Source organism: Sciurus vulgaris, assembly GCF_902686455.1.
Source record: "Sciurus vulgaris genome assembly, chromosome: 14".
NCBI lineage: Eukaryota > Metazoa > Chordata > Mammalia > Rodentia > Sciuridae > Sciurus > Sciurus vulgaris.
This window is the reverse complement of record NC_136475.1, coordinates 17,030,065-17,055,904: the sequence shown is the minus strand read 5'-3', so window position 1 is coordinate 17,055,904 and position 25,840 is coordinate 17,030,065. Positions and strand designations below refer to the sequence as shown.

At 41.9% G+C, this 25,840-nt stretch overlaps 1 protein-coding gene across 4 annotated transcripts in view; it reads right to left on the bottom strand.

Annotated features, from left to right (window-relative positions):
* Positions 1–9,376: 9,376 nt before the first annotated feature.
* The window catches only part of RFX8 (regulatory factor X8), a 68,559-nt gene continuing 52,095 nt past the window's right edge, over positions 9,377–25,840 (bottom strand). For all 4 annotated transcript variants that reach the window (XM_079110775.1, XM_079110773.1, XM_079110774.1 and 1 more), the window contains 4 exons: positions 24,695–24,789; positions 19,255–19,369; positions 15,555–15,871; positions 9,377–9,727 (listed from right to left, as the gene is read on the bottom strand). In XM_079110775.1, the coding sequence (XP_078966901.1) occupies positions 9,533–9,727; positions 15,555–15,871; positions 19,255–19,369; positions 24,695–24,789 (722 nt within the window). In that variant the 3' untranslated portion in view covers positions 9,377–9,532. The remainder of the gene's footprint in view (positions 9,728–15,554; positions 15,872–19,254; positions 19,370–24,694; positions 24,790–25,840) is intronic.

The window sequence follows — 25,840 nt, the reverse complement described above, 5'->3', positions numbered from 1 at the left end:
AAATCAGGGTTTGTTGTTATTCAGTGGTAGCAGTTAATTTTCTCTATTATTTTTCTATTTCATGCTTTGTTTATTTCTGTTCTAATCTTCATTATTCTTCCTTCTACCAGTTTTGGGCTTTGGTGTTTCTTCTTTTGCTAATTCCTTGAGGTGTAAAGTTAGGTTTTCTGATCTTTTTAAATGTAGATGTTTGCTCTATATATTCCTTTGCTACTGCTTTTGCTGCATCTCATAAGTTTTAGTAGACTTTTTTTATTTCATTTTTGTCTCTGCTTCTGATGTCTAATTTCATCCCTTTATGGTATAAGTTCAATATTTTTAAAGTTCTTAAGGCTTGTAATGTGACTTAACATGCATATTAGTCTGAAGAATATTCTGTTTGCTTGGGAAGAATGTGTGTTCTACTGCTGTTGGGTGGAATGTTCTGTATATGCCTGTTATGTTCAATTGGTCTATAATGTTGTCCAAATACTCTGTTATCTTATTGATCTGTCTGAATGAGCTATTATTTAAAGTGGTGTATTGAAATCTCCTATTATTGTTGTGTTATTTTTACTCCTTTATTCAGGTTTTTTGTTTCGGTTTTTGACGTTTTTGTTTTGGTTTTTTGGCATTGTTGGGATCCAATCAATCCTCCTAAGTGGTAAGCACACACTAGACCACGGAGTACACCCTCAGCCCCTCCCTTAGTTTTGCCAATGCTTAGTCCTCATATTTGGGTGCTCTGATGTTGAAGGCATATATGTAATTTTTCTATATTCCTGATGAATTGATCCTTTCACTATTATATAATGTCCTTCTTTGTTTCTTGTGGCAGGTTTTGATCCAAAAATCTTCTTTGGGTCATAAAAAATAGTTCCTCTGTTCTCTTTTGGTTACCATTTGCATGGAATATCTTTTCTATCTTTTCGCTTCTGGTCTATGTATGTCCTCAAGCCTAACGTGAGTCTTTAATAAACAGGATAGTTGGATTTTTTTTTTCTTAAATCCATTTACTCTGTTTTTTCACTGGGGAGCTCAAAACATTTATGTTTAAAGTAAAGGACTTACTACTGCCATTTTGTTCATTGTTTTCTGTCTTGTAATTTTTGTGTTACATTAATTTCTTTGTGGTGACATACTGTGATTCCTTTCTCATTTTATTTTGTGCATCATCTATGAAAATCCTTAGATAACCTTCTTTGGGGTTATCGTGAAACTTGCATAAAATATCTTACAGTTGTAATAATCTGAAACTGTTAACAACTTAGTTTCAGTTACAAAAAAAAAAAAAAAAAATCCAACTCTTCTGCTTCCCCCGCAATCCCCAGTTCTGTTTTGTGCCTGATTGTTTTGCCATGCTGGGGATCAAACCAGGGCTTCTAGCAGACTAGCCCATGCTCCTTGACTGAGCTATACCCCCAGCCCAACTTTATGCTATTAATGTCACAAATTACATCATTTTATTTCATATATCCACTATTAGAATTTATAGTTATTTGTTATGCTTTTGTCCTTTAACTTCTATATCAGAATTAAAAGCGATTTATACACTGTATAACTCTTGCAGTAGCCTGTATTTATCAGTATATTTACCTTTGCAAGTAAGCTGCATACTTTCGTATGATTTTTTTGTCATTATCTCGTGTCCTTTTGTTTGAACCTAAAGGATGCCCTTTTGCCCTTCCTGTAGGCGTAGTGGTGATGAATTCCTTTAGCTTTTGTTCACCTGAGAAAGTCTTTTTTTTCTCCTTCACTTTGGAAGGATAGTTTTGCCAAAGATAGTACACTTTCTGCAGTTTTTTCTTTCAGTATTTTGAATAAATCATCCCACTCCCTTCTGGTCTGAAAGGTTTCTTGTGAGAATCTGCCGATGGTCTTATGGAGATCCTTCTTGCACATGGTAAGTCACTTTTTATTTTATTTTTTAAAACTTTTAGCTGTTTTGAAAATTCTCTTTGTCTTTGACTTTTGACGATTCAACTATGAAGTGTGTTGATACGGTTCCTTGTGGTCGGGTCCATGGAACTTCTTGAATCAGGATGTTCATTTCCTTCCCCAGATCTGGGCAGTTTTCAGCCACTCTTTCTTCAAATAAACTTTATACCCTTTTCTCTCTCTTCTTTTTGGCATTTCTATCATGCATTTATTAGTACTCTTGATGGTGCTCAGAAGTTCCTCAGTCTTTTTCATTAATTTTTCTTTTTTGCTCCTTTGACTTGATAATTTCAAATGATCTGTCTTCAAGTTTGCTTATTTTTTTCTTCTACTTGATCAAGTTCACTGTTGAACTCCTCTAGTGAATTTTTCAACTTAGTTATTGTTTTTATTAGCTCCAAAATTTGTGTTTGGTTCTTTTTATGGTATCTTCTATCTCTTTGCTAATATGAGCTAAATATTAGATAATATTGTCTTTTTTGTTATATGTGTTTGTTACAGAGACATACTAAAGTATTCATTTAACATTTGCAAATCATGTATTTAACAAGGGACTTAAATCCAAATCCAGAATATACAAAGATCAAATAACAAGAAAATGAAGAACCCAGTTTTTTAATTAGGCAAAGGATATGAATAGATATTTCTCCAAAGAAGATATGCAAATGACCAATAAGCACAGGAAAAGATACTGAACATTAGTCATGAGAGAAATGCAAATGAAAATCACAATGAGATACCCCTTCATATGTTTCAGGATGGCTAAATAAAAAAGACAGATAATAAATGTTGGCAAAATATGAAAAAAATGATTCTTCAATACATTGCTGATGGGAATATTGTGTTAGTATTTTTGTCACTATGAGATACTGACAAATACAACTTAGAGGAGGAAAAGTTTATTTTGGCTCATGGTTTCAGAGGTTCAGTTCATGGTTAGCTGACTCCATTGCTCTTGAACTAAGGTAAATCAAAACATCATGGTGGAAGGGCTTGGCAAAGGAAATCTGCTCGGCTCAAGGCAATCGGGAAGCAGAGGGTAGGAGTGGATAGAGACAATATAAACCCTCAAAGCATACCCCCAGTGACCTACTTCACCCATGTTATCACCCAATATAGTAATCCCTTCAAATTTTTAGTCCATAAAATGGATTAATCCACTGGTTGGTTTATAGCTTTCATAATCTAATCGTGAACTTTCAGGCAACCCCTCATATCAAAACTATAACAAATACAAAATGGTGCAGCCACTTTAGAAAACTGCTTGGCAGTTTCTCTAAGGGTGAAACATTTTACCCCATGAACCAGAAATTTTACTCCTAGGTACACACCCAAGAAGAATGAAAACATGTGCCCATAAAAGATTCCATACGAATGTTTGTTGAAGCATTATTAATAATAGACAAAAGTGGAAACCACCTAAATGTCCATCGAGGGATGAGTGGCTAATCAAGATGTGATTCATCCTTATAATGGAATGTTGGCCAATAAAAGGAGTGCTTACTAGAGGCTGGGGAAAGCGGGGAGGGGGCTGACCCACCGTGCATCTGGGCTTCTTTTGGGGTCATAAGAATGTTCTAAAATTAGATCACAAGTCTAAAAACTATTGATCGTCCATATTACATGGGAGAATTTTATGGAATGTATGTTATGTCTTTACACGAGATTCAAGTTAAAGAATGTGCTCTGGTAAAGAACTCAAAAAACTCTACACGAAGAATGCAAATAACCCAATCAACAAATGGGCTAAGGATATGAACAGATGCTTCACAGAAGAAGATGTACAAGCAATCAACAAACATATGAAAAAATGTTTAACATCTTTAGTAATAAGAGAAATGTAAATCAAAACTATACTAAGATTCCATCTCACCCCAATTAGAACGGTGATTATCAAGAATACAAGCAACAATAGGTGTTGGCGAGGATGTGGGGAAAAAGGTACACTCACACATTGCTGGTGGGGCTGCAAATTAGTGCAGCCACTCTGGAAAGCAGTGTGGAGATTCCTTAGAAAACTTGGAATAGAACCACCATTTGACCCAGCTATCCCACTCCTACACCCAAAGGACTTAAAATCAGCATACTACAGAGATACAGCCACATCAATGTTCATAGCTGCTCAATTCACAGTAGCCAGACTGTGGAACCAACCTAGATGTCCTTCAATTGATGAATGGATAAAGAAACTGTGATATATATATATATATATATATATATATATATATATATATATATATCTACACACACACACACACACACAATGGAATATTACTCAGCTATAAAGAATAATAAAATTATGGCATTTGCAAGCAAATGGATGGAATTGGAGAATATCATGCTAAGTGAGATAAGCCAATCTCAAAAATCCAAAGGACAAATTATCTCACTGTTAAGCAGATGATGACACATAATGGGGGTGGTAGGGGGGCAAGAATGGAGGAAGGAGGGACTGTATAGAGGGAAAAGAGGGGTGGGAGGGGTGGGGGGGAGGAAAAAATAACAGAATGAATCAAACATCATCACCCTATGTAAATGTATGATTACCCAAATGGTATGCTGTTACTCCACGTACAAACAGAAACAACATGCATCCCATTTGTTTACAATAAAAATAAATTTTAAAAAATAATAAAATATTTAGACCAAAAAAAAAAAAAAAAAAAGAGTGTGCTCTGGGTCACGTTTTTGGTCACTGTTTCTCAGGAGAGCTGTTTCTCTTCTCCAATATTCTCAGCAAATTTCCTTTTTCTTCTCCAGGGGGAAGAGGGACAGAAGGTGCTGCTCTTTGTTGTTCTGTTTTATGGTGAGGAGGGTTTGCTTGTAGAGTCCCCAGTCTGGGTGAGTTATAGCGTTTGACTACTGCCCACTTTGCCCTGAAGTCAGCAAAATTGAAGTTCAAATTTGCATTGATTAGAGAGAGCAGCCTCCGATATGTCCCACACTGTCTTGTGACCTGGGCTCTTTTGTGTCCTCCAAGTCTCTTGATCCCGTTGAAACACACACTCACACACACAAACATACACACACATGTCGGGAACCAATAAAGTTTTTGAATCCCTTCATCACTTAAAATTCGTGGCCATTAACTTCTAGGGGGACATTGAGCTACCCACTTCTCTGATTCTCTTGCTCTTCTAGAAGTTTCACGACTTTTCTTTCTCCTACTTTCTTCAGATCTCTTTTCAAATTATACCTTGTGAGAAAGGTCCTGCTTAGTCTTTTTAAAGAGCAACGTTCACCAGATGTGGTGGTGCACACCTGTAATCCTGGCTACTTGGGAGGTTGAGGCAGGAGGATTGCAAGTTGGAGGCTAGCCTCCATGACTTAGTGAGACCTTCTCTCAAAATAAAAAAAGTATAAATGGCCACAGATGTAGCTCAATGGTAGAATGCTTGCCCAACAGTGCAAAACCCTGGGTTCAATCCCCAGTACCACACATACACACAAAAAGTAACACCACATCCTCATCACCCTTTCACTCTCATTGTGTGTTATTTTCACACCTAAGATACTTTGCTCTTGTTTATTAGTTCAGTGTCGGTCTTTCCCTACTGGGAACATAAGCTCCATATGAGCAGAGATTTGCCTGTTTTATTCACAGATGATTGGTAGTATTTAAAGTGTACCTAGTGAAAGAATAAATACATGACAGATACTTAATTTTGGAACACACTGCTATAAATTTTAGATCAAATATGTTTCTGGAGAAGCTCCCTGCTGCCAGAATGTTAGTGGGCTTCCAACTTATCATCAGGAGTGAAAATTTATGTTCCAAGATCTATGTGGGTGTAGTTATTTTTACCCTGAAGAGAAGGGTGATGTGCCTCTTTTTGTAAGCACCACTTTAACAATCAGTGATATGCCCTGGGGAGATTTCTGTCTCCACAGGGTCTCCTCATTACTCTCTTTTCAAATTACTATTTCAGAAAACACTTTTGCAGGTATGCATACCTGAGGAACCCATGTTTGTTTCATGTCAAGTTCAGTTGCCTGTAGTGCGGAGCTGCAATAAGGTCACAGCTGATAATACCATGGTGGCAGCTATGGATCCTGTACAGAGGGTCAAGGTCTCGCCTACACCTGATGATCTTGAGCAGGTCACTTCCACGAGCCTGTGTGCCTAACACAACAATTCAGATAATGATTTAGATGTGAGTTTGAGTGAGCTGGACTTGATAAGGTGTGTGGTGCAGTGACTGGAACAGCTCCAGTTGGTGCACACCACCTGGTGTCCACTGTTAATAGTGTCTTCTCCTTGACTCAGCTTGGCTGTGACTTGCCAATGACTGGAGCCAATGGCACAAGAACACATTTGATGCAAGCACAAGAGTGACAATGTATTTGTGTTTTTCCACTTCTGTTTTCTTGGAATGCTGTTCTACCACGAGGACGTGCTCAGGCTTGCCTGCTAGAGGGATGTGGGCCAAGTCACCCCAGCCCAGGCATCTGAGATCAGCCAGCTCCTAGTAAACTTGCCAGGGACCTCAATGACTGAGCCCAGCTGAGATTCATTAGGTCAAGACCAGATCAACAGAAATATCCAAACCTACCTGTGGATTGGTGAAGAATAGTAAATAAATAGAGGTTGATTTAGGCCATTGAGGATTAGTTTGTGTTGCTGCAATAGCAAACCTACCCATGAAACGTACCTATAGTGAAAGCAGAAAACAAGTTTTGCAACTTGCTCTGTGAATTTTTGTTTTTCTGGCTCTTGGATAAAAATTCAATTTTAAGGTATGAGATAGGAAGATTGTTCATATTTGTGTTCAATTAAGAGGAAATCATCTCTGTTCAGTAATTAAAATGTCCAGTCCAGTGAAATAATCAAAATGGTAAACTGAATTAACAATAAAAGTTTCTCCTCTCTCCTGGCTGAGAACATCTGTAAGACTTAAGGCCTGTGGTGGGAGAGTCTAATGTGGCAGGATTTTCTCTCTCCTTGCTTGGCCTCCTGCCTCTGCTCATGGGGCCAGGGGCAGTTGGGAGCTTAAAACAAAGATACACCTATATGGTAGGTGAAATTCTGTCCACACCAGTGCTCGTAGATCCTGGTGGCTTTTCAAATCTGGCTTACTTTCTCTTGGAAGTCTTCTGGGTATTATTTACCCCTTCTCCCACCAAGAACCTCCAGTCCAATCCTCATCATGTAAGCAGTTTTTATTTTTTAAGACACATGTTCATCCATGATATATGTTTAAAAAAAATCGAATCAGTGAACACACTACACTTATATGGTCATTCTCCAGACCAAGAACTGGAGCATAAATTCATTTGAGTTGCTATAAGGGTATAGCTGACTAAGGTGTTAGTCACTGTGACCAAAACACCTGACAAGAACAACTTAGAGGAGATTAACTTTAGCTCACAGTTTCAGAGTATTCGGTCCATGGTCCACAAGTTCCAAGGCAGAAACATGGCGGAAGGACGTGATGGCGGAACATTGCTCAGTTGATGGCAGAAGAAGCAGAGTGAAACAGCAGCGAGCCAGGGACAGAGAGTCCTCAAGGCCATGTCCCCAGTGACCTACTTCCTCCATCCATGTCCCATGTGTCTATCATTTTCACCACCTCCCAGGATGATTAATCCATCACATGGATTAACTCACTGATGAGATCAGAGCCCTCATGATTCAATCATTTCACCTCTGAAAGTGCTGCGTTGCCTGACATAAGAACTTTTGTGGGGATATTGCAGTTCCAAATCATAACAGCATGTGTTTTTAGGCCTAGTATAAGTTGCTTGAAACCCAGGCATATGCCATCCTCTTTGGCTTAGTTAAAACTCCCCCTTCCTATGTGGGTGTTTGCCATATAGACAGCTTGTTCCTCATCTCACTGATCCAATGAAACCCAACACTTTCCACAGCTGCTGACCACAATAAATCCTAAAGGTCAGCACTGTAGTTGTGTAAATGAGCCCCCTTCACCTTGTCACCAGTGTTTAAACTAACCAATCACGGTCCTATGGAAAACCTTAAGGGACTCCATAAGGGCACACCTCCAGACTTTCCATTGATCTCCTGACTATGGCAATCCTAGCCTCTCTAGGGGTCTGTAAGAAATATATTTCTTCTGCTTCATGCAGTCTGGTCTTACCTTCACTTCGTTTCTCACCCGAGTACACCTGAACCTAACTCTTACCTCTATATCCCACATCTCTTAGAGAGTGGCTGTCTTGGCTTACCACCATTCAAGATCAAGTCAGAAATCATAACAATAGAAATCACAGCTGTTCAAGCTGCAGATGGAGCTCAGTGGTGGAGCACCTGCCTAGCCTGCATGAGGTCCTGGGTTCAACCCCAGCACTGCAAAAAAATCAAACAAAGAATCACAACCGTTCCAGAAACCTCCCCGTCTCTGTTATTACCTATCCTCATCCTCCATCCTAACCTGAAACCCCACAGGTTGCTTTCTGTGATAGATCTGGGCATTCAAGAACAGAATGTCCAGAATGACCTCAGCTAGCTCTTAGCTAATCAGTTTACCCCAAAATATGCAAACAAAACCACTGTTCCCAGACTTGTAAATCCTGTTGTTGCTTTTATTCCATGACTCAGTCCATCAACTGTCTGCTTACACCTGAGCAAACAAAATACATGCAAAGGTATGAACAGCAAGAAAAGAATCAGTGTCTCCACATTATTCTTTGACCAGGAACTACTCCTTCCCAATCGCTCAAGAAACGAGAAAATTGAGTAAAAGTAATTGTAAAGGACTCTAAAATATTATTTTTAAACCATAAACATGAATAGTTCTTAATGAATCTAGGGACAGACTATTCTTTTGTTTCCTTAAAATTTCTAAGCATTCAGGGAAATTAAATTTATTTGGTAGGAAATCTAATTCATTTCATATGTGAATGTAAATGTAATTTAGTTCACTTCATATGCAATATGAGATCAATAAAATATTCTATATTCTTTCCATTTTTACTGGAAATCATGTTAAGTGTGAATTTTTAAATTCCTTTTAAATATCGTAGTTACATAAAAATATAATAATGTAATAATGATGGAGTCTTCATTTCAGCATATTTAGGCTTTTTGCTTCAAAAAGAGAACTAAAAAGTGATTCAACACACAGGACATTGGCATTTGTTGCAGACATTTTTGCATTCCAAATGTTCCCTCATTTTAAGAGAATGGGAATGGTGAAAAGGCCTTAACATACCAGTGAGTGAGCATAACAGAACTGTTAAATTCTGTGCCTCACTGCCTGAGGACTCTTTCTCCAAAATCTGTTTCGACTGGGTCTATACTAAGGGGAAGAACAATATTACCATTGGTATTTTATTGTTTGTACCAGTTTGTATTCTTCAAACTTTATCTTTCTCTGGAGACTTAATTTATTGTTTCTTACTCCCAAACAAGATTTCTCAAGTTTCTCTTCTGTTCAGTCACCAAATAGAAATATTTGGAAAGACCCAAAAGAAAAGCAATGGAAGCAAAAAGTATTCTCCAAATCAGTTTATAGTTTGACCAAAACCAACTCCTGAAATACATATAAACGTAAAACGCTACAACTATTATATACATAAAAATTTTCTTTCTTACCAATTACAAAAGCATTAGTATATATTTGTAAGAATGCAAGTCTATCTGTTTCCTCATGCCCTATTCAAATAAACCATCTTGCATATTAGCATTGCTTTCTCTGAAATAAATATTTTCAGAGCTCTGGGGTACATCTGATATATGAATCACAAATTTTTGTCCATCTTTGAGGGTTATGAGGGCCTCTTGTCCCACAGGAAGATTGAGTTTGATGGCGCTTTCAGTAGCCTTGTCTTCCAATAATACCTGGATGAGCTGTAAGAGAGGAAAGTTTAAAAGAAAAGGATAAATATTCTTGCTGTAGGAACCACCATTTGAATTCACCTACCACATCCTTGCCCTTATCCAGGGACCTAAACAGAAAATGTGTGCATTTATCCCTACTAAGGGAGATTCTAATTTCTCAGGGGAATGCTCAAGGTCTGGTGCCAGGAAAACTCACAATATGAAGATGAAGCAAGAGAGGGGGGTATGGGAAACATGTGGGTTCCCTTTAGGAAAAAGAACTGGAAGGGGGAGCTACACTTTTTGGGACATACCCTTGAGATACTTTGAGAGCAAAAGCCAACACAGTTGTTTTCTAGACATGGGAGAGCGTGGATCAGTTATGAGCATCAGAAGGGAGACTGTGAAATGCACCATGGGTCTCATGTGGCTAAAGTGCCCATCACTCTGGCTGTCCTCCAGATGGACACCAATCCTGGCCTTCTCATGGTCTTTGGAGTTGACATAACAGACTCAAGTTCCACCAAGACTCCCCCTGTACCATCTGTCAAATATAACTGTTAGATGGAAAGGGAGAACCCTGTGAGAATGGTCACCTGATATTGGTTGCACTGACCCTTAGATGGGTCAACTTGCAAACAAATTAGAGGTTCTGATTTAGCTTACATGCCAGCTCTCATTTCACCTGCCTGAGCAAGTCTTCCCATCAGAGAAACAGGGATAATACATCATCCTTCCTTTAGCTCCAAAGAAACTTTGAAGACTTGCAAATTTTTCTGTAGATTACTTTAAAAGCAACAAAAGTATATTTTCTTGGTCTGATTGCATCAGTAAATCCCCCTAAGCTAATGCATTTTGACAAAGGTGTGCACAAGACGATGTCAGATGCAAGATTTATGAAAGTATATTGTTCTTTCTCCCAACTCAACAATAACATTGACCCATATAATGAAACAATGTTTTTCTCTTGGACAGGAAGCTCTCTCTCTCTCTCTCTCTCTCTCTCTCTCTCTCTCTCTCTCTCTCTCTCCCTCCCTCCCTCCCGCCCTCCCTCCCTCTCTCCCCCCTCAATATTTTTGCTCTGCTTTAATCTTTTTTTATTTATTCTTTTTTAGGTATACATGACAGTAGAGTGTATTTTGACATATGGTACATACATGGAGTATAACTTATTCTAATTAGGATCCCATTCTTGTGGTGGACATGATGTGGAGTTTCAATAGTTGTTCATACACGAACGAAGGAAAGTGATGTCCAATTCATTCTACTGTCTTTCCTATTTCCATCCCCCTTCCCTTCCCTTCATCCCCTTTGTCTAATCCAGTGAACGTCTCTTCTTCCCCAACCCATTGTGTGTTCGAATCCGCATATCAGAGAGAACATTGAGACCTTGGTTTTTTGGAATTGGCTTTTTTCACTTAGCGTGATATTGACTATCTGACCTAAATAGAAAGCCATGTAGCTTAATTCTTTTAAAAGAATGTTACTTATTTAATATTGTTAAAATGTTTTGGCATCTTACATTTCAGATGCTGCTAGCTTGTGGAAGAGTGGCAGATGGATGCTGTCATTTAGAAGGCTGACTCCAGTTGTGATGGTAGGTGCAGGGCAGCGCTAAATTGATCAGAGAATGAGGCTGTCACAGATGTGCAGTGAATGGGGCCTTAACTTATGGCAGATGAATACAGATGGGACACAGAGGGTATGCTTTTTTGTTGATGATGAGTGCAAATGCTGAATAATGAACACAATGAAAATCAGATGAGCGTAACTTTTTGGTGTTAGCTTGTTTAAGTCATTATTGCTAATGCAGCAGGCATGAAGGAACAGAAACGGGTTTAATTAATCTCTAATGCACATTACCTTGGATTTTCTGTCATTCATCTGCTTGTATTGCTTTTTTATGCAATTCAATTAAGTATTCAATATCCTCACTATTGTCTTCACCAATTAAGTATAGGTTAGACCTTATGTAATGAACTTCAGAAGAGCTAGGCGACCGAGTGCAGAGTGATAGGGAAGGTGCTTAGATTGGGAGGTTTTGCTGCAGAGATCATAATGATGACTGCTGATTATTTGGTACTTACTGTATTCCAAGGAATTTTCTAAGAATTTTACCCTTGTGAAATTATCTAAACCTCATGACAGCTCTATGGAATTAGATGTTATTATGCCCATGAATTAAGCAAATTGCCTGAGGTCCTCAGCTAATCAGTGGAAGAGATAGAATATGAAGCCAGGGATTTATGTACAAGAATTGTCTGCTTATCAGATATTTTCAATTTACTTCCAAGTCACTGATTTTGCAATTACAGCACATGGTAGAATACTCTCTGGGAAGAGAGGACGCCGGGAGGGTCAGACAGTCTTGGAACACAAGAAGGAGATTTGTGATGGTGTGAGTCCCTGCTCTTCCAATTATTAGTTAAGAGACCTTGGGAAAATTACTCAACCCCTCCATGAGCCTCAGTCATGCCATCTGTGGGGGCACCTCTCACAGAGACTAAGTGATGCATTTAAGGGGACTGTCACCGTCCACTGTGCACCCACTTAAGAGGTAAAGCTGACTCCTGGTTACCTTGCTGACTAAAGAGCATGTAAAAGTTGACAGAGGTTCTCTACTTGGCCAAACTAGGCCTCTGAACCTTCTCCTAGGCCCATCTGTGTACTTCGTGTAAAGTCCAGGTTTAGCAAAGAACCCTGAATATCAGCCCTTCAAGCAGTGAGCAGACCAGACTTATTCCAGTAACAACATCAGAATCTGGCACTGACTACAGCTGGGGAGATGCATGTACTATCTCAGAGTGAGAAAGTAAAGGCCAAATATAGACAGAAGAGAATTTGTAAACCCAAGGGAAGCATGTCCTGGACTCTTGCTCATATTATTTCTACCTAGCATGCTCTCTCATCTGAGCAGTGTTCTTAAACAGTTTGTATGAGATCTCTGTACTCTAGAGAACTCAGAATGAGGGTTTAGGAAGGGGAGCTTTCTGGGGTTCTGACTATTTTGAGGAGTATAGGATGTGAACGGTTTCAGGCTATGATTCATTGCAGTGTCCAGGAATATTAGTAACTTGCATCAAGGACAATACACCTGATTCTAATGGTTTCCTCATAAGCACAAGTCATCAATTCAAGAGGGGGATTTTTTTTTTTTTTTTTTTTTTTTTTTTTTTGCGGTGCTGAGGATCAAACCCAGGGCCCTGTGCTTGCAAGGCAAGCACTTTACCAACTGAGCTATCTCCCCAGTCCCAAGAGGGGAATTTGAAACAAGAGAAGACTATGAATAGTGGCTGATCATCAAATGTGTATAGATGTTTGAGAAAATATTACTAAGATCATTGCCGTCACCATTTTTTTTTTAAACCCAGTCCACTCTTCCCTCCTCAAGACAGGAGATTCAGTTGTTTTCTGTATCAGTCTGGGCTTTCTGGCATTTGAGGGCTTATCTCTGACCTCTCTGGCCTGTGTCCTACTCTTCTCAGGGAATCTGATCCCCTCTCCTTTGATCTAGTGTGTGTGATAATGATGGACTTGATGTCACGCAGACTGGGGCTCCAACGCCTGTTCCACCATTTTCTTTCACTTATTTGCAGTGTGACTTTGCATGAATCATTTAGCTTCTCTGTGCCCGTTTCCTCATCTGTCACATGAGAATAAGAAAAGAGACTCCAGGATTGTACAGCTTCAAGATAATGAATGTAAAGGGTTTAGAGTAGGTGTTAGATAAAGAGCAACTCATTTTTAAATCTTTTCAGATGTATGCCAGTTCAACCTTTTCAAAATCATTTCCAGCCAGTCCTTCCTTTCTGTGAAGGTTGGAGGCACTTTCAGTGCAGAACATTCAGCTAAGTGGTTGTTGGCGCTCTATTAGTCAGTCTAGCATGCCAGCTGAGCCCAGGAACACAGCCCACACTCCTAACCATGTGTGGAGAGCAGGCTGTACCCTCTCTGAGTTACTCCATGATGTATAGAACAGCAGTTTTCAGGCTGTGCCTCAACCTTTGTTACTCCGTTTTGTAAAGCAGTAGTTTGCCAGGAGCTATTCCACTTTAAGTGCAGCAGTACCACTCTGTGCTTTATTTGTACAAGTAAACCACCACCATCTACTTGGCACAACCATAGGCATAAACTTATAAAGAAATTAATTGTGCTAATAAGAATGACCACCCATGAACTCACCAAATTAATCAGAAGCATATGGTGCATGCATGTATCAAGCTCATATCAGAAAAAAAAAAAAAAAACTAGGCCCATAAGTTTATCAAACACACCAGACCACCAAATGACACCCTCACTTGAGACCCATAAAGAAGGGGCACCCCAAAACTGGATATGGTAGTACCTCGGCCCTGTCACCTGATCACTCGTCATGAGCCTTGCCCAGGAAAATCACCACTGTGATGAATGTCAGGCTTGAGCAGAGTGTGGCTTCTCCTGCCTGTGATGACCACAGAAGTCCCACTCCAAACTGACATCTGAAAATGACACGCCAAGCTGACAGTCTGGACCTTGACCTAGAACACATTTCTGCACTTTGACGGCTCTGCGCCCTGAAAAAGTTCTTGGACTGCTCCTCATGTTTGCATTCGTATCTGCTCTGTCTTTGCTCTTAGTTCAGCCTTCTAAACCCTTGTGGCTGCCTTAACCCTTTCTTAGCTTTTCTGTAAAACATACAGTAATATCTAGCAATGAGCAATGAAATTCATGGCAAGACCAAAAGTGTCCTTTAAATTACTTTAGGGTCTTCTTTAAATTACTTCCAAAGTGGACAAGAAAGCAAAAGGTGGTAGTTCATTTGTAGAAAATACACAAAAGCAAAGGGTCTAACTGGAAAATAACGCCAAAAGAAAAGGATTAACGCGACTAACTCTTGACAAGGCCCACTGAGTTGGTGTGAGGCTAGGAATTAGGCGACAGGTGTCTCTGTTTGTGTGGGGAGAAAATCCTTTAGTAGTGCAGGTGTATTAAGAAACTTCTGGCCAGCTACTAAGCCCAGTGCCCACATTAACGTGGGATTGACTTGTAGATGAAGCTCCCGTGAATACGACGGCCACCATGGGTGTCCCGAAAAGGACCAACGAAGGTCAAACTCCACCAACCAACATGAAGGAGGAATCCAACACCTGATTGGCAAAGAGTGCAGAAGGCAGTTCCCAGTTCTTCTGGTAAACATCGACCAGTAATAACTTTGGAGATGGCATTGTTTCTCTGATCAGAGTCGACCCACTCTCTCTGGAAAGTCCTCTCTGCTTAAGCCTCACTTTGCTTTTACTTTACCTTCACTTCACTTTCACTTGTAATGGAGTTCTTTTGCATGGCTTTTGGTGTCTGACTAAATTTTCTTCCATCAGGACAGAAGAACCAAGGTTTGGCGTTTCAGCTCCCTGAATAGCTGACATATACATATTTCTGTAGCGTGCGATTTGAACGTTACAGATATTAGAAATTAAGATTGGAATAAAAGAACCTGCGACTGGCTGCCCAGCTTATGACTACCAGGTGACCCACAAGTATTCAGTGAACTGCCATTGAGGAAAGCAGTGTAGCCTGTGAATGTATCGTCATTCAGTAAATTCTGACCTTGTGGAAAGACCCAAACGTGTTTGATCTATGTTAATGACCTAGCATGCTTATGGCACCATGTCAGTCACCTATCACTGAACTAAAATCACAGCAGCAACCAACAGAGAAGGTATCATAACCATCACGGTTACGATGACCTCAAGTAAAGTGGATTCTAGAATCCTTCATCATCGTTTGGACGGTGTGATCTTTGTGGGTTTCCTAAACACCTTGTAGTTCTTATTTCCCATGAAATAACCGGGGGTGTGGGGAGGGGTCTTGGCATCTCTACCTTATTGCCCGTGGCAGCGTCCACCAGGAAGCCCAGGACCCGGAGAACCATGCTGCTCATGCCCACAGGGCTGGGGCTCTGGCTTGTGTGTTTCAGGGTCACCCAGGGTGGCTCTGCACTTGGGCTTGCACACTCCTGAGTTGGTGGAGAATCTAAGGGATGGAAAAGGGCTGGGACTGGCTGGATGAGAGACTGGTCATCTGGCAGCATGTCTTTGAGATTCCCCATGTCCTCCTCTTCCTCTTCCTCCTCTATGTATGACTGAAGTATGTGAATCACGTATTCCAAAAGCAGCAGATGAAACAGATGCCAGGAGCCTGCATTTAAATAACCAGAAATGAATACATTTGAGAGATCACAGACAGAGAGGCAGTAAGTAAGTCGCTGTGAAACTCACAACTCTTCTGGGGCTTTTAACTCTTGTGCACCTGACCATCATTCCTAAAGAGGACCCTTAAGTAGGGGTGGAGGGGGAGGAGAGGTGAGGAGATGGCAGGGTGAGGGGGTTCATGACTCTTGCAGCAACCCATGCCCAGGAAATCCTTGTGGAACAGCTTTTGAACAGAAACACAGAAAGCTGAACAACCTAAGCCACAAAGAAAACTGTAAATCCATCTAGTGGGAGCTGGGAGGAATGTGAATCCTACAGGAAAATGTACGCTATTCCCAGAGCTGAATGTGCCCCTTTGTTCTTTGAGAAAGAAGATGTCCTTAATGTTTGCCTGAGAAACAGAGAGAGATATCTGACCAAATGCAATTGTTAAGATAATTTTTAGAAAAAGGTAAAACCAGGACTCTTAGGCAATTTTATTTAACTTACTAATGAATGAATCAGATGGTGCAATTGGTTCAAAGAAGAATTCAAAGTACTAAACACACAGAGGCAGTGGAGAATTGTGACATTAATCTACAAATAGATGTAAATCAGATCTGTCCTCAGGGCTGTAATCGATTGCATTCACCTGACATAAGTAGTTTGCATATCTGTGAATGGGAATCATTTGTATTGCTATCAGTTTGCTATAATTTGCAAAGTTGTAAAATAGCTCAGAGACAATAAAAGGCGGAGACATCCCAGGCAGCCCAGAAGGCTGTGCTCAACCTTTTCAAAGACTTTTGTCCAGTTCAAGGGATCATTTGGTCCATTTTGAAGCTTTGAAGCTTTTTCCCTCCCAAATGTTGGTTATTCCTTGATGAATCTGCGATGAGACACACAGCCTCTAGATGGGATGGCGTGGTCTGCAGTAAACCTGATCCACATGCCCAGCCTATTTAACCTTGTGAGAAATAGAAAGTCAGGTGGTCCTTTTCAAAACTACAGTATTTGGCCTTAAATATTAAATTACTGGGGATGTAAGAAAAGCAGCCAGAGAGAAAATGAAGCAGAATGGTTATCACAGTTAACTCACACAATACAAAGCGGAGGTAGGGGAAGGGGTGGGCCTGACCAACAGAGAGCAAAATATCTCTTTTAAGGAATAGTAATTTAAGAAATCAGAACTGCTACGTGCAAAATGCACTCACCCCCAAAAGGCTTCTTCCTGCCAGAGAGAACAAAGGGAGATGGAGGTGACTAGAGGTACATTTCTTTTTTTCTTTTTGGTACTAGGGATTAAACTCAGGGTAGCTTAACCACTGAGCCGCATCCCCAGCCCTTTTGTATTTTTTATTTTGAGACAGGGTCTTGCTAAGTTGCTTAGGCCCTCACTGAGGCTGGCTTTGAACTTGCGATCCTCACGCCTCAAAGGTACATTTTAAAAATAATCCAATAGTGAATAAGAATAAATAATGGTCGGGCAATGGGAAATGGGCCCAATTAAGGTCTTATTCAAAGACAGAGACCACAACAGGAGGCTAGCCCATGGAAATATTAATGGACACCATCAAGGACTTTATTAAATGTAAAAGACCATGAGGCTCACCTGTAGGAATGCTCCAGCCAACTCCCTTGTCCCAGAGAGAAGGGAAAATGGAAGGTAGATTTGAACCCAGATGGGGGTTACAGGAAGGATCACAACTGAAGCTAAAGGACACGGCCAATAGCCTTCATGCACTTACAATACCCGTATAACATAGATTTTGATCCATGTTCATACCACAAACCCTATACGCCAATAAACTAGCAGACAAAAATGAGTTTTCCTGCCATCAGGCCCCCTCCCACATGGCAGAAGTTCTACCTCTTCTCATTTAAATCAATTCTACTCCTTTTACTCTTCCCTTCTATTATTGTCTGTGGATTTTATTCTTCAAATTTGTAAGACAAGAACCCAGAAAGAAATTGGCAAAGTAGGGAATCTGGTCTCATCTCAAAACTCCGGTTTCACAATAGGAGATAGTAACTCTTAGGCGACTTGGGGGAAGATCGTGCACCATAGTACTTGACCGAGGAGGAACAAAGGGAGGGACCTTGTGAGGGAGAAAATCCTAATTGTAACTGCTCTGGCTATGCCTGCTCACCCAAACACCTGACCTTGCAAGACCTTCAGTCAAAGTTTTGCTTTCACTGTACCTTGTGTCTCTGAGTCCATTCTTTGGATTTGGGCAGGTGAGCATGTTCCTCACATTGTGAAAGAAGAAGAGGGGAAATTACTGGTGCAAATATTCTGATGCATATGGAGGTTCAGACAAGGTAGACTGGGAAAAGCAAAGACAAACCACAGGGCTGGATTTCTTTTTATGACCATACATGAACTCTGCTCTCTCATTGCTCTGGAAGAGCTTTAGCATAAAGCAGAGTCAGTTTGGACTTCATTAAAGGGGAGGAACTGATTATAAATGGATGTCGCCTATATGGCTGTTTACACTGATAGCCCTGGGCGGAGCTCAAGGGTGTTTTCTTGGGTGTTTACAAAACAGGTGAGGGCTTGCCTCCTCCTGGCTCTATCTACTGGCTGAGAGACTATCTGGCTCTGGGAAACTATCTGCCCTGACTCTTGTGGAAACTTACAAGGGCAGGGTCTTTGTCTCTCCACTGCCGTACATGCAAGTGCCCAAGAAGGTACCTGGGACACTGGATGGGAAAATCAAAATATGTTGAATGGATGATTCATTCCAGGAAGCTGCAAAAAAATTCCCTTCCCACAACCTTATTTGTGAGCATCTTTGTCAAAGACATGACTTTCATCAATAGAGGAAAATGAATCATGGGTCAGGAAATCCACAAAATGTGGTGCGGCTATACTCCTCCTACCATGGGCGTACAATGGCAGCTTTACCAATTGTTATTCCCGAAAGTTAAATCCAATGCTCCAAAGAACCCATGTTTCTCCCCTCTGTGTCTGTCGTCTTTCCATGCTTTCCTTTAAATGTATATAATTAAAAACAAAACAAAACAAAACAGGGTAGCCTTCTACATGTCTATCATGGAATGAAAGTGAAGCACAGTTCATCTGATGGACTATCACTTTGCCATTAATAAAATGACAACTGTGGTTTTGTATGGTTTTCCTTATCTATGTCGCTCGTTACATTTTAAAAAGTTAAAAGAAGGTGAATGGATTCTACATAGCAATATTCAAAATATTATTCTAAGTAATATAATGGTGATTGTGTGTGTGTGTGTGTGTGTTTGTGTGTGTGGTGGCAGCAATCAAACTCAGGGCCTTAGGCCAGAGCCTAACACTGAGTTACACTCCTAGACCTATAATAACAATTTTAAAAGGTAGAACACAAAATATTTTTGCATTTTCTGACTTACCAAAACTCTCTTTGTGGCAGAGGGTCATGGCTTTGCTCACAGCAGTGAGAAGGAAATTCCATCGTAGTTGGAAGCTGGCAGCCAGTTTTATAAACTCTTCTTTGCTTCTGCTTGACTATTACATTTTTGTGAGGGAGAAAAAAGATAAAAACCAAGAATGGCCTTTTTTTTTTTTAAATGCACAAGTTTGTCATATACAGACATTTTTTAAAGGTGAAAGGAAATGAGAAAGACAAAATGGTAAGAGTGAAAAATGAAACAGTGGATTACGGGGGCTTTTCTGGTCTCTCTCCATCTCCTATAGAGATGGTTCCAGGACAGAACCCTTTGAAGAAAGTAGAGAGAAGCAGGGACCTGGAAAATTGACCTACTTTTTTCTTTTTTCTTTTTTCTTTTTTTTTTTTTTCTATAATCTCCACAAAATTTTTAAATAGAAGTCAGATAAATGTTAGGTTAAATTTATGGGAGGCTATTGTTTTGGACTAAATTCCTGTGCTGGGCTCCAAGAGACCAAAACATAATGGAATCACTCATGCTAAATTTCTGAGACAGAAGAGAAGGGCCCAGCACTCCCCAGTAGGTATTTTATTATTCCATCTTTAGAAGTTATGGGGGCCATAATATGCCGCATGGCTGGCTTAGGCTACATCAGATGTCCCAAGGGCACTTGAGACAGTGTGCTTTTGGTTGTGGAAAGCTTTGCTTATGGGTTCCTCCCAGATAACTCCATCCCACAACCTGTCTGGATGGTTCTAGTTACTTTAGCCATTACCAATATGGTGTGTGAGGAGCCTTCCTATTATAGTTTGGATATGAGATACTCCCCAAAAAAGTTCATGTTAGGCGATATAGCAATGTTCAGAGGTAATATGATTAGATTATGAAAGCTGAAACTGAATCATTTAATTGATTATGGAATAGTAACTATAGGCAGGTGGGTCATGGCTCGAGGATGTAGCTCACTGGGGGTGTGTCCTTGGTAATTATATTCTCTCTCTCTCTCTCTCTCTCTCTCTCTCTCTCTCTCTCTCTCTCTCTCTCTCTCTGGTTGCCTTGAGCTGAGCAGCTTTCTTCCACCAGGCCCCTCAGCCATGACATTCTGCCTCACCCTGGGCCCAGAGCAATGAACTTGATGACTATAGACTGAGTCAACTTTTCCTCCTCTAAGTTTTTCTTGTCATATATTTTGGTTATAGTGATGAAAACCTGCCTAATACACCTCACCTGCCCATGATTAAGCAGCATGTCTGAAATCAGCTGGCAAGACACTTTGCATGTTTGAGTCCAGCTTTTTCCTTACCCTTATTGGGATAGTATGTGTGCTGTTTCCCCTTATGCTACAGCATAAGTCCTAATAAAACCTCTTCTGTATGTTATGTTTTGTCTATTTGTGACTTCTATCTCAGCAGAGCAGGCTGAAAGAGTTGTACTAACAGCTGGCAAAACTGAGACTGCTATCACCTGAAGTGTCCAGCAGCCAGGGCTGGTAATACTGAAGGTGGCTAACAACCAGAAAACAGCAGGGAGAGATAGAGAGCTGCCAGGAGCTGATAACTCCAGCTGCTGGCTCCAGCTGCCAGGAGAGCAGTGGAGAGGGCCACTAATGCTAATAACTGAAAGCTGCTGGCATGAAAAGCTCAAAGCTGCTATCTCTAAGGGAGCTGCACTAGGCCTATTCATGATTTCTATCTGAATAGAGAAAAAGAACCCTCCTGACTGGCCACATTTCTATGTCACTGAGTTAAAACTAAGTTGTTTATCTGAACTTCTGAGAATATAAGGCAGAGGGAAAAAGAGAAGCCGCTCCCCAAACAGATGAGTTTTCCCCAGCATAATAAGGAAGTGCCCACTGCTTTAACCTTTACAAAGAAAGTAAGTAAATTTGAAATGGCAACTGCTTTTAGTGGCTTATTTCTGCTTCTTCGTCTTTTCTCATTTGTAAATGCTGTCCTCATTGCACAGTAGGGCTCCCTCAACCTTTTCTGGTTCTAGTTCATGAGTTTTCCTTTGTTCAAATAAGCTCTACTAAATTCATTTTGTCTACATGTTTTATTTTAACAAGTGCCACAGAGAAGCACCATAGGGTAGACTCACTGAAAGACTACAAAATCGCCTTCAAGAAGACTAGTGGCTATTTTGACTAGCTCTTTTGCATATCACGGTCTGATTGAAAAAAGGGGACACAGAATCCCATAATAATGAAAAGTAAGGGTGTCTACTTAGAAAGACAGAGAGCTGGTCACTGCACCGGGAAAACATTCTCAGGACTGGAAAGCCCCTGTTCCTGCATTCAGTGGAGTCAAAGTCATCTGATGGACTGAGTAGCACTAACCTGGGTACTGATGAGATGTTGCTATACAGACTACAGAAATTCTCTCCGCCTAGGATGAGAGCAGTCTTGGGCCACACTTGAAGTGATCTGCACAGCCTGGAGTGGTGTGCCTGTGTTCTGCGAATGTCCTAAGCCTCTTCTAAGTCTTAATCATATCCCATGTGGACCACCCACTGGCTGGCAACCACATGTCTTTGAAGAAGCGATGGAAAACGGCTAGAAATGACAAAATTCCCTTTCTCCTCACTGTTTCTCTTCCCTTCTGCCCCTGCCAAAAGCCCTCGACCCACCAAGGGGGTGCCCTGAGCTTTGGGTAGATGTGAATACCCTTCACTAGTTGGGTGTTTCTTATCGTCTGAAATGGAGCTCCCCGAGGAACTCCTCCCACTGGTGACCCACGGGGTGAGAGTGGAGGTGAGGGGTAGTTTGAGAGACAGTGAAACTACTAAAACCACAAGGATGGTTTCTAAAAGTAACAAAGAAAGGCGCTCTGGGCAATTAGACCTCTCTCTGCACAAATGTTTGGGTATCACCCATAAACCCCGCGAGCATCCTCCCCGTCGTCATCACCCTGTGGCACTTCTTCCTCCTTTTAGAAACTATTCTTAGGCCCAAACTGCAGGAGATGAGAACAGTGAAAACACATGACATACTTGGCCATTTCCCTGGGCTTGTGTACTGCCAGATGCTAACAACTGAAGCCATTTGTCATTTCTGACAAGCTCAAGGGTCTGCATTTTAACAGTCTGTTTCGTTGACAATCATCTGTGCGTGAGTGTTTACCAGCCAAGCTATTTTACAAAAACAAGCCCTTCAAAGGCACGCTGCCACAACAACCCCATCTTTCTAGCACATCTCATTGGTAAAGGCTGCAGACACGATGGTGGGGTGGAGACACATGTAATGTCAAGTGGTTTACCATGTAGGACGAGCCTTTTACGCTGCTTCAAGGCAGGACTGGTATTCAGGATTTCAGTGGGCTCATCCTGGTTCATACTGGAGGCTGAGTATCTAAAATCAGGTACAAGCTTTTGAGAGCCTCTGTCGGTGATGAGGCACAAACCTTTAACCACCAAGTGCAAAGTGTCTCAGCAGCCAGGCAACTCTGGACATGTCACTGCTGTTATAACCAGCTATGCCTAAGAACCATAGGGGTGAATAAACACCATTGGAGATCTGGAATGATTACTTTTAAGAGGCACAGAATGGAAACAGATACCTGCTGAGGGTAGGAAATGGCTTTCTAGCTCATTCCTGAGTTTTCTGGTTCATCTCTAGGAGACTGAAAAGCTGAAAGTCCCCTGAAATCTTTGTGAACTCCTTGACTAGGAAGTCATAGGGACAAGGTCTGATTGGGAAGGACAGAGGAGTGACAGCAACGTGGTCAGAGGCTGAAAGGAGAACGCCCGACCCCTCGTCTGGTCCCCCCAAGGCCCCTGTCTTTGCTCTCCACTGTGGTCCTGTGTTCTTTCCTCTCTACAAAGGCCCTCCACTTACCCGTATGCTCGCCTCCATTGGTGGTGTCTCTCTCTGGGATGCCTTGTCTCCCTCTCAGTTAATTTTAATCCTATGCATCCTTTAAAGCTGCTAATGGGTTAATCTGTCCTTTGCAAGTAGTCTTTGCAAACTTTCTTTTCTTTCTCTTTCCCTATCATTCTAGATTCTAAAGGAAAAAGCCTCACCTAGATGACTAAGATATTAACTGCTAGAACCAGCTCTTCCAGGAAGAAGGCCAGGAGAGACATCAGTCAGAAGACCTCCTAATCAGTAATCTCTCTTTAGATTTACAGGATCCAGAACATCTGGTGACCTCAAGATAACATCAGAATAGGTCAAAGAAATGGACGCCACAGGATGAATGATTGCCCCAGCACACTGTGCCCCCATCTGTGGTTGAAAACACACTTCCTTCAAAGTCCGAGTAAGCCCTCTGCTTACAGTTGCTAGCTCCACGGTCCTCAGGAGGATGGCTCTCCACCTTCTCATTGGCTCATTCTTTGCACCAAAGGTCTTTCTCAATGACCACCTTGCCCCTTTAGCAATTCAACAACATCAGGCAACTAGCAGACTCAGCTCTCTGCAGGGTAACATCTTCACATCCCAGTTCAGGTCCTACTCCCTCTTTCAGGCTTTCCCTGTCACCTGAGCCCTGGGCAGCAAGATGTCACAAGAGGCGGAGGCCCCCTGGGCTGCCTTGCTTGCATCTAAGTTTTAATCCATAGCCCTGGGCTCTCCTGTCCACTGGGGGCCATTGAAGCAAGGTGCTCCTCAAGGCTGACTGGCCATGCAGATGGTGACGAAAAGCAAACCCAGGACCCAACGGAAGTGACTGCCAAGAGGCAGGCTGTTCAGAAGGACCAAAGCCACTCATAGCCACAACCAACTCATCCTGGAGAGGTTTTAGCTTTGTTCTTTGTTTTTGTGGTACTGGGGATGGAACCCAGGGTGTCATGCATGCTAGGCAAGTGCTCTGCCACTGAGCTACACTCCCATTCCCTCTCTGAGATTTTGAAATCAAGTTAGACCCTCTGGTGGGTGTATCTCCAGGACACTCAAACAGACAAATCCTTGCTCTCTCCACACGGTACCCCTGGGTACAGGTGCTGGCCCCTCACACACACACACACACACACACACACGCACGCATACACACACTCACACACACACACTCACCCACTTATAAGCCCCACTCATGCACACACATAAGCCATCACATGCACGCTCACCCAAACATAAGCTCACACATACACAGGCATACACACACGTGTGGTGTGACTCACACTCCAACTCTGCCTTGCCAAAGAAATGAGAGGCTGCTTCCCTGCACTAACACCCATGCCACACAAGGCGCACTTACGGCTGACAGCTGGAGAACCTCTTTCTCATAACCCCGGGGTATGGACAACACTTCAAAGGGAGTCCATTCCCCAAGGCCTTGCACTCAACACAAAGGATGAGTTCTAAGGCTGGATTTGTCACCCTCTGTGGTCATCTAGTTGGGCGGAATGTGGTCAGGAAATGGGCACTGGAGGTTATAATTTAGCCAGAACAATCAATGCACGCCTTCTTTGTTCTTATGAAAAAAAAAAAAAAATTACAGTTTTGTACCTGGAAGACAAAGGCTTGGAGATTTGAGGACAGACAATTCAGGAACACACCGAGATCTGTTGATGTTCCCAGTAAAGAAATTAAACAGCTTAAACCTAAAAAGAAACAACAAAAATAAATTGCTCGCACCCTTGCAGTATTCTGTAGGCACTGGTGTCCTTGGTAAGCTGAAGAACAGAGGGGCAGTAGTTCAAAGGGATTTCGCCAAGGCCTCACACCCATTCAGAACACAAAGGACAAGTTCTAAGGCTGAATTTGTCACCTCTGTGCTCATCTAGTCCCCACATTCTGCCACTTGTTGAAATGGAAAGAAATGTTTTGAAACAATGACTCCACCTTGTAATTACGCGGCCCTGTCTTCAGATGAGCTCACTGCTTGGTACAGACATGACCTCACCTGTCCTTGACATTTTCACAAAGAGGCTAGTTTATTAATGTCACTTAAGTGACGGGGAACTTCAAAGCCCAGCACCTGGCCTGGGGTTATGCACTCAGTCAGGTGGAGCCCAGCACCTGGCCTGGGGTTATGCACTCAGTCAGGTGGAGCCTGCGGGAGTCCAGCATTGGGTCCTACACCTGCATGGGTAGCACTGAAGGGACAAGTGCGGCCTTTGGCCTTCCCACCTCTCTGAGCTCTGCTGCCTCTCAAGCAGAGCCCTGGCTCGGCTTGGTTAAGGTTCCTCTCACCTTGGAAGCATGTGCCTGCCAGGTACCAGTGACTATCCGTGTGTCACCTTCTGGCCAAGTTCTTCTTGCTCTTTGAAGGACACACAAGGATGCCAACAGGAGCACCAGAGGCCTGGGAAGGCCAGCCTGGCAGGCACCTGGAAGCCTCATGCCCTCCTGGGGCTCTCTGACTAGGAAGCAGGTGGGTGGCCACCTGGATTTCTGGAGTAGACAGTGCCCTGGGAGGGAAAAATTGGGGGCCCTTAAAACAGCTCAGAACAGCTGTCCAGAGCTCTGAAGCCTGCTGGATCAGGCACTAACCTTTCTGATATCAGGATGGAGGGAAGAGGAGTCCCTAGGGGGATCCGAGATTTGGGACAGCAAGGACAATAGGGGCAAGGGGCACACGAGGAACAGGATAGGTGTGGGAGGATGGCAAAGGCTGTTTGCCAGCAAGTATGTCTGCGATCAATACTTTAA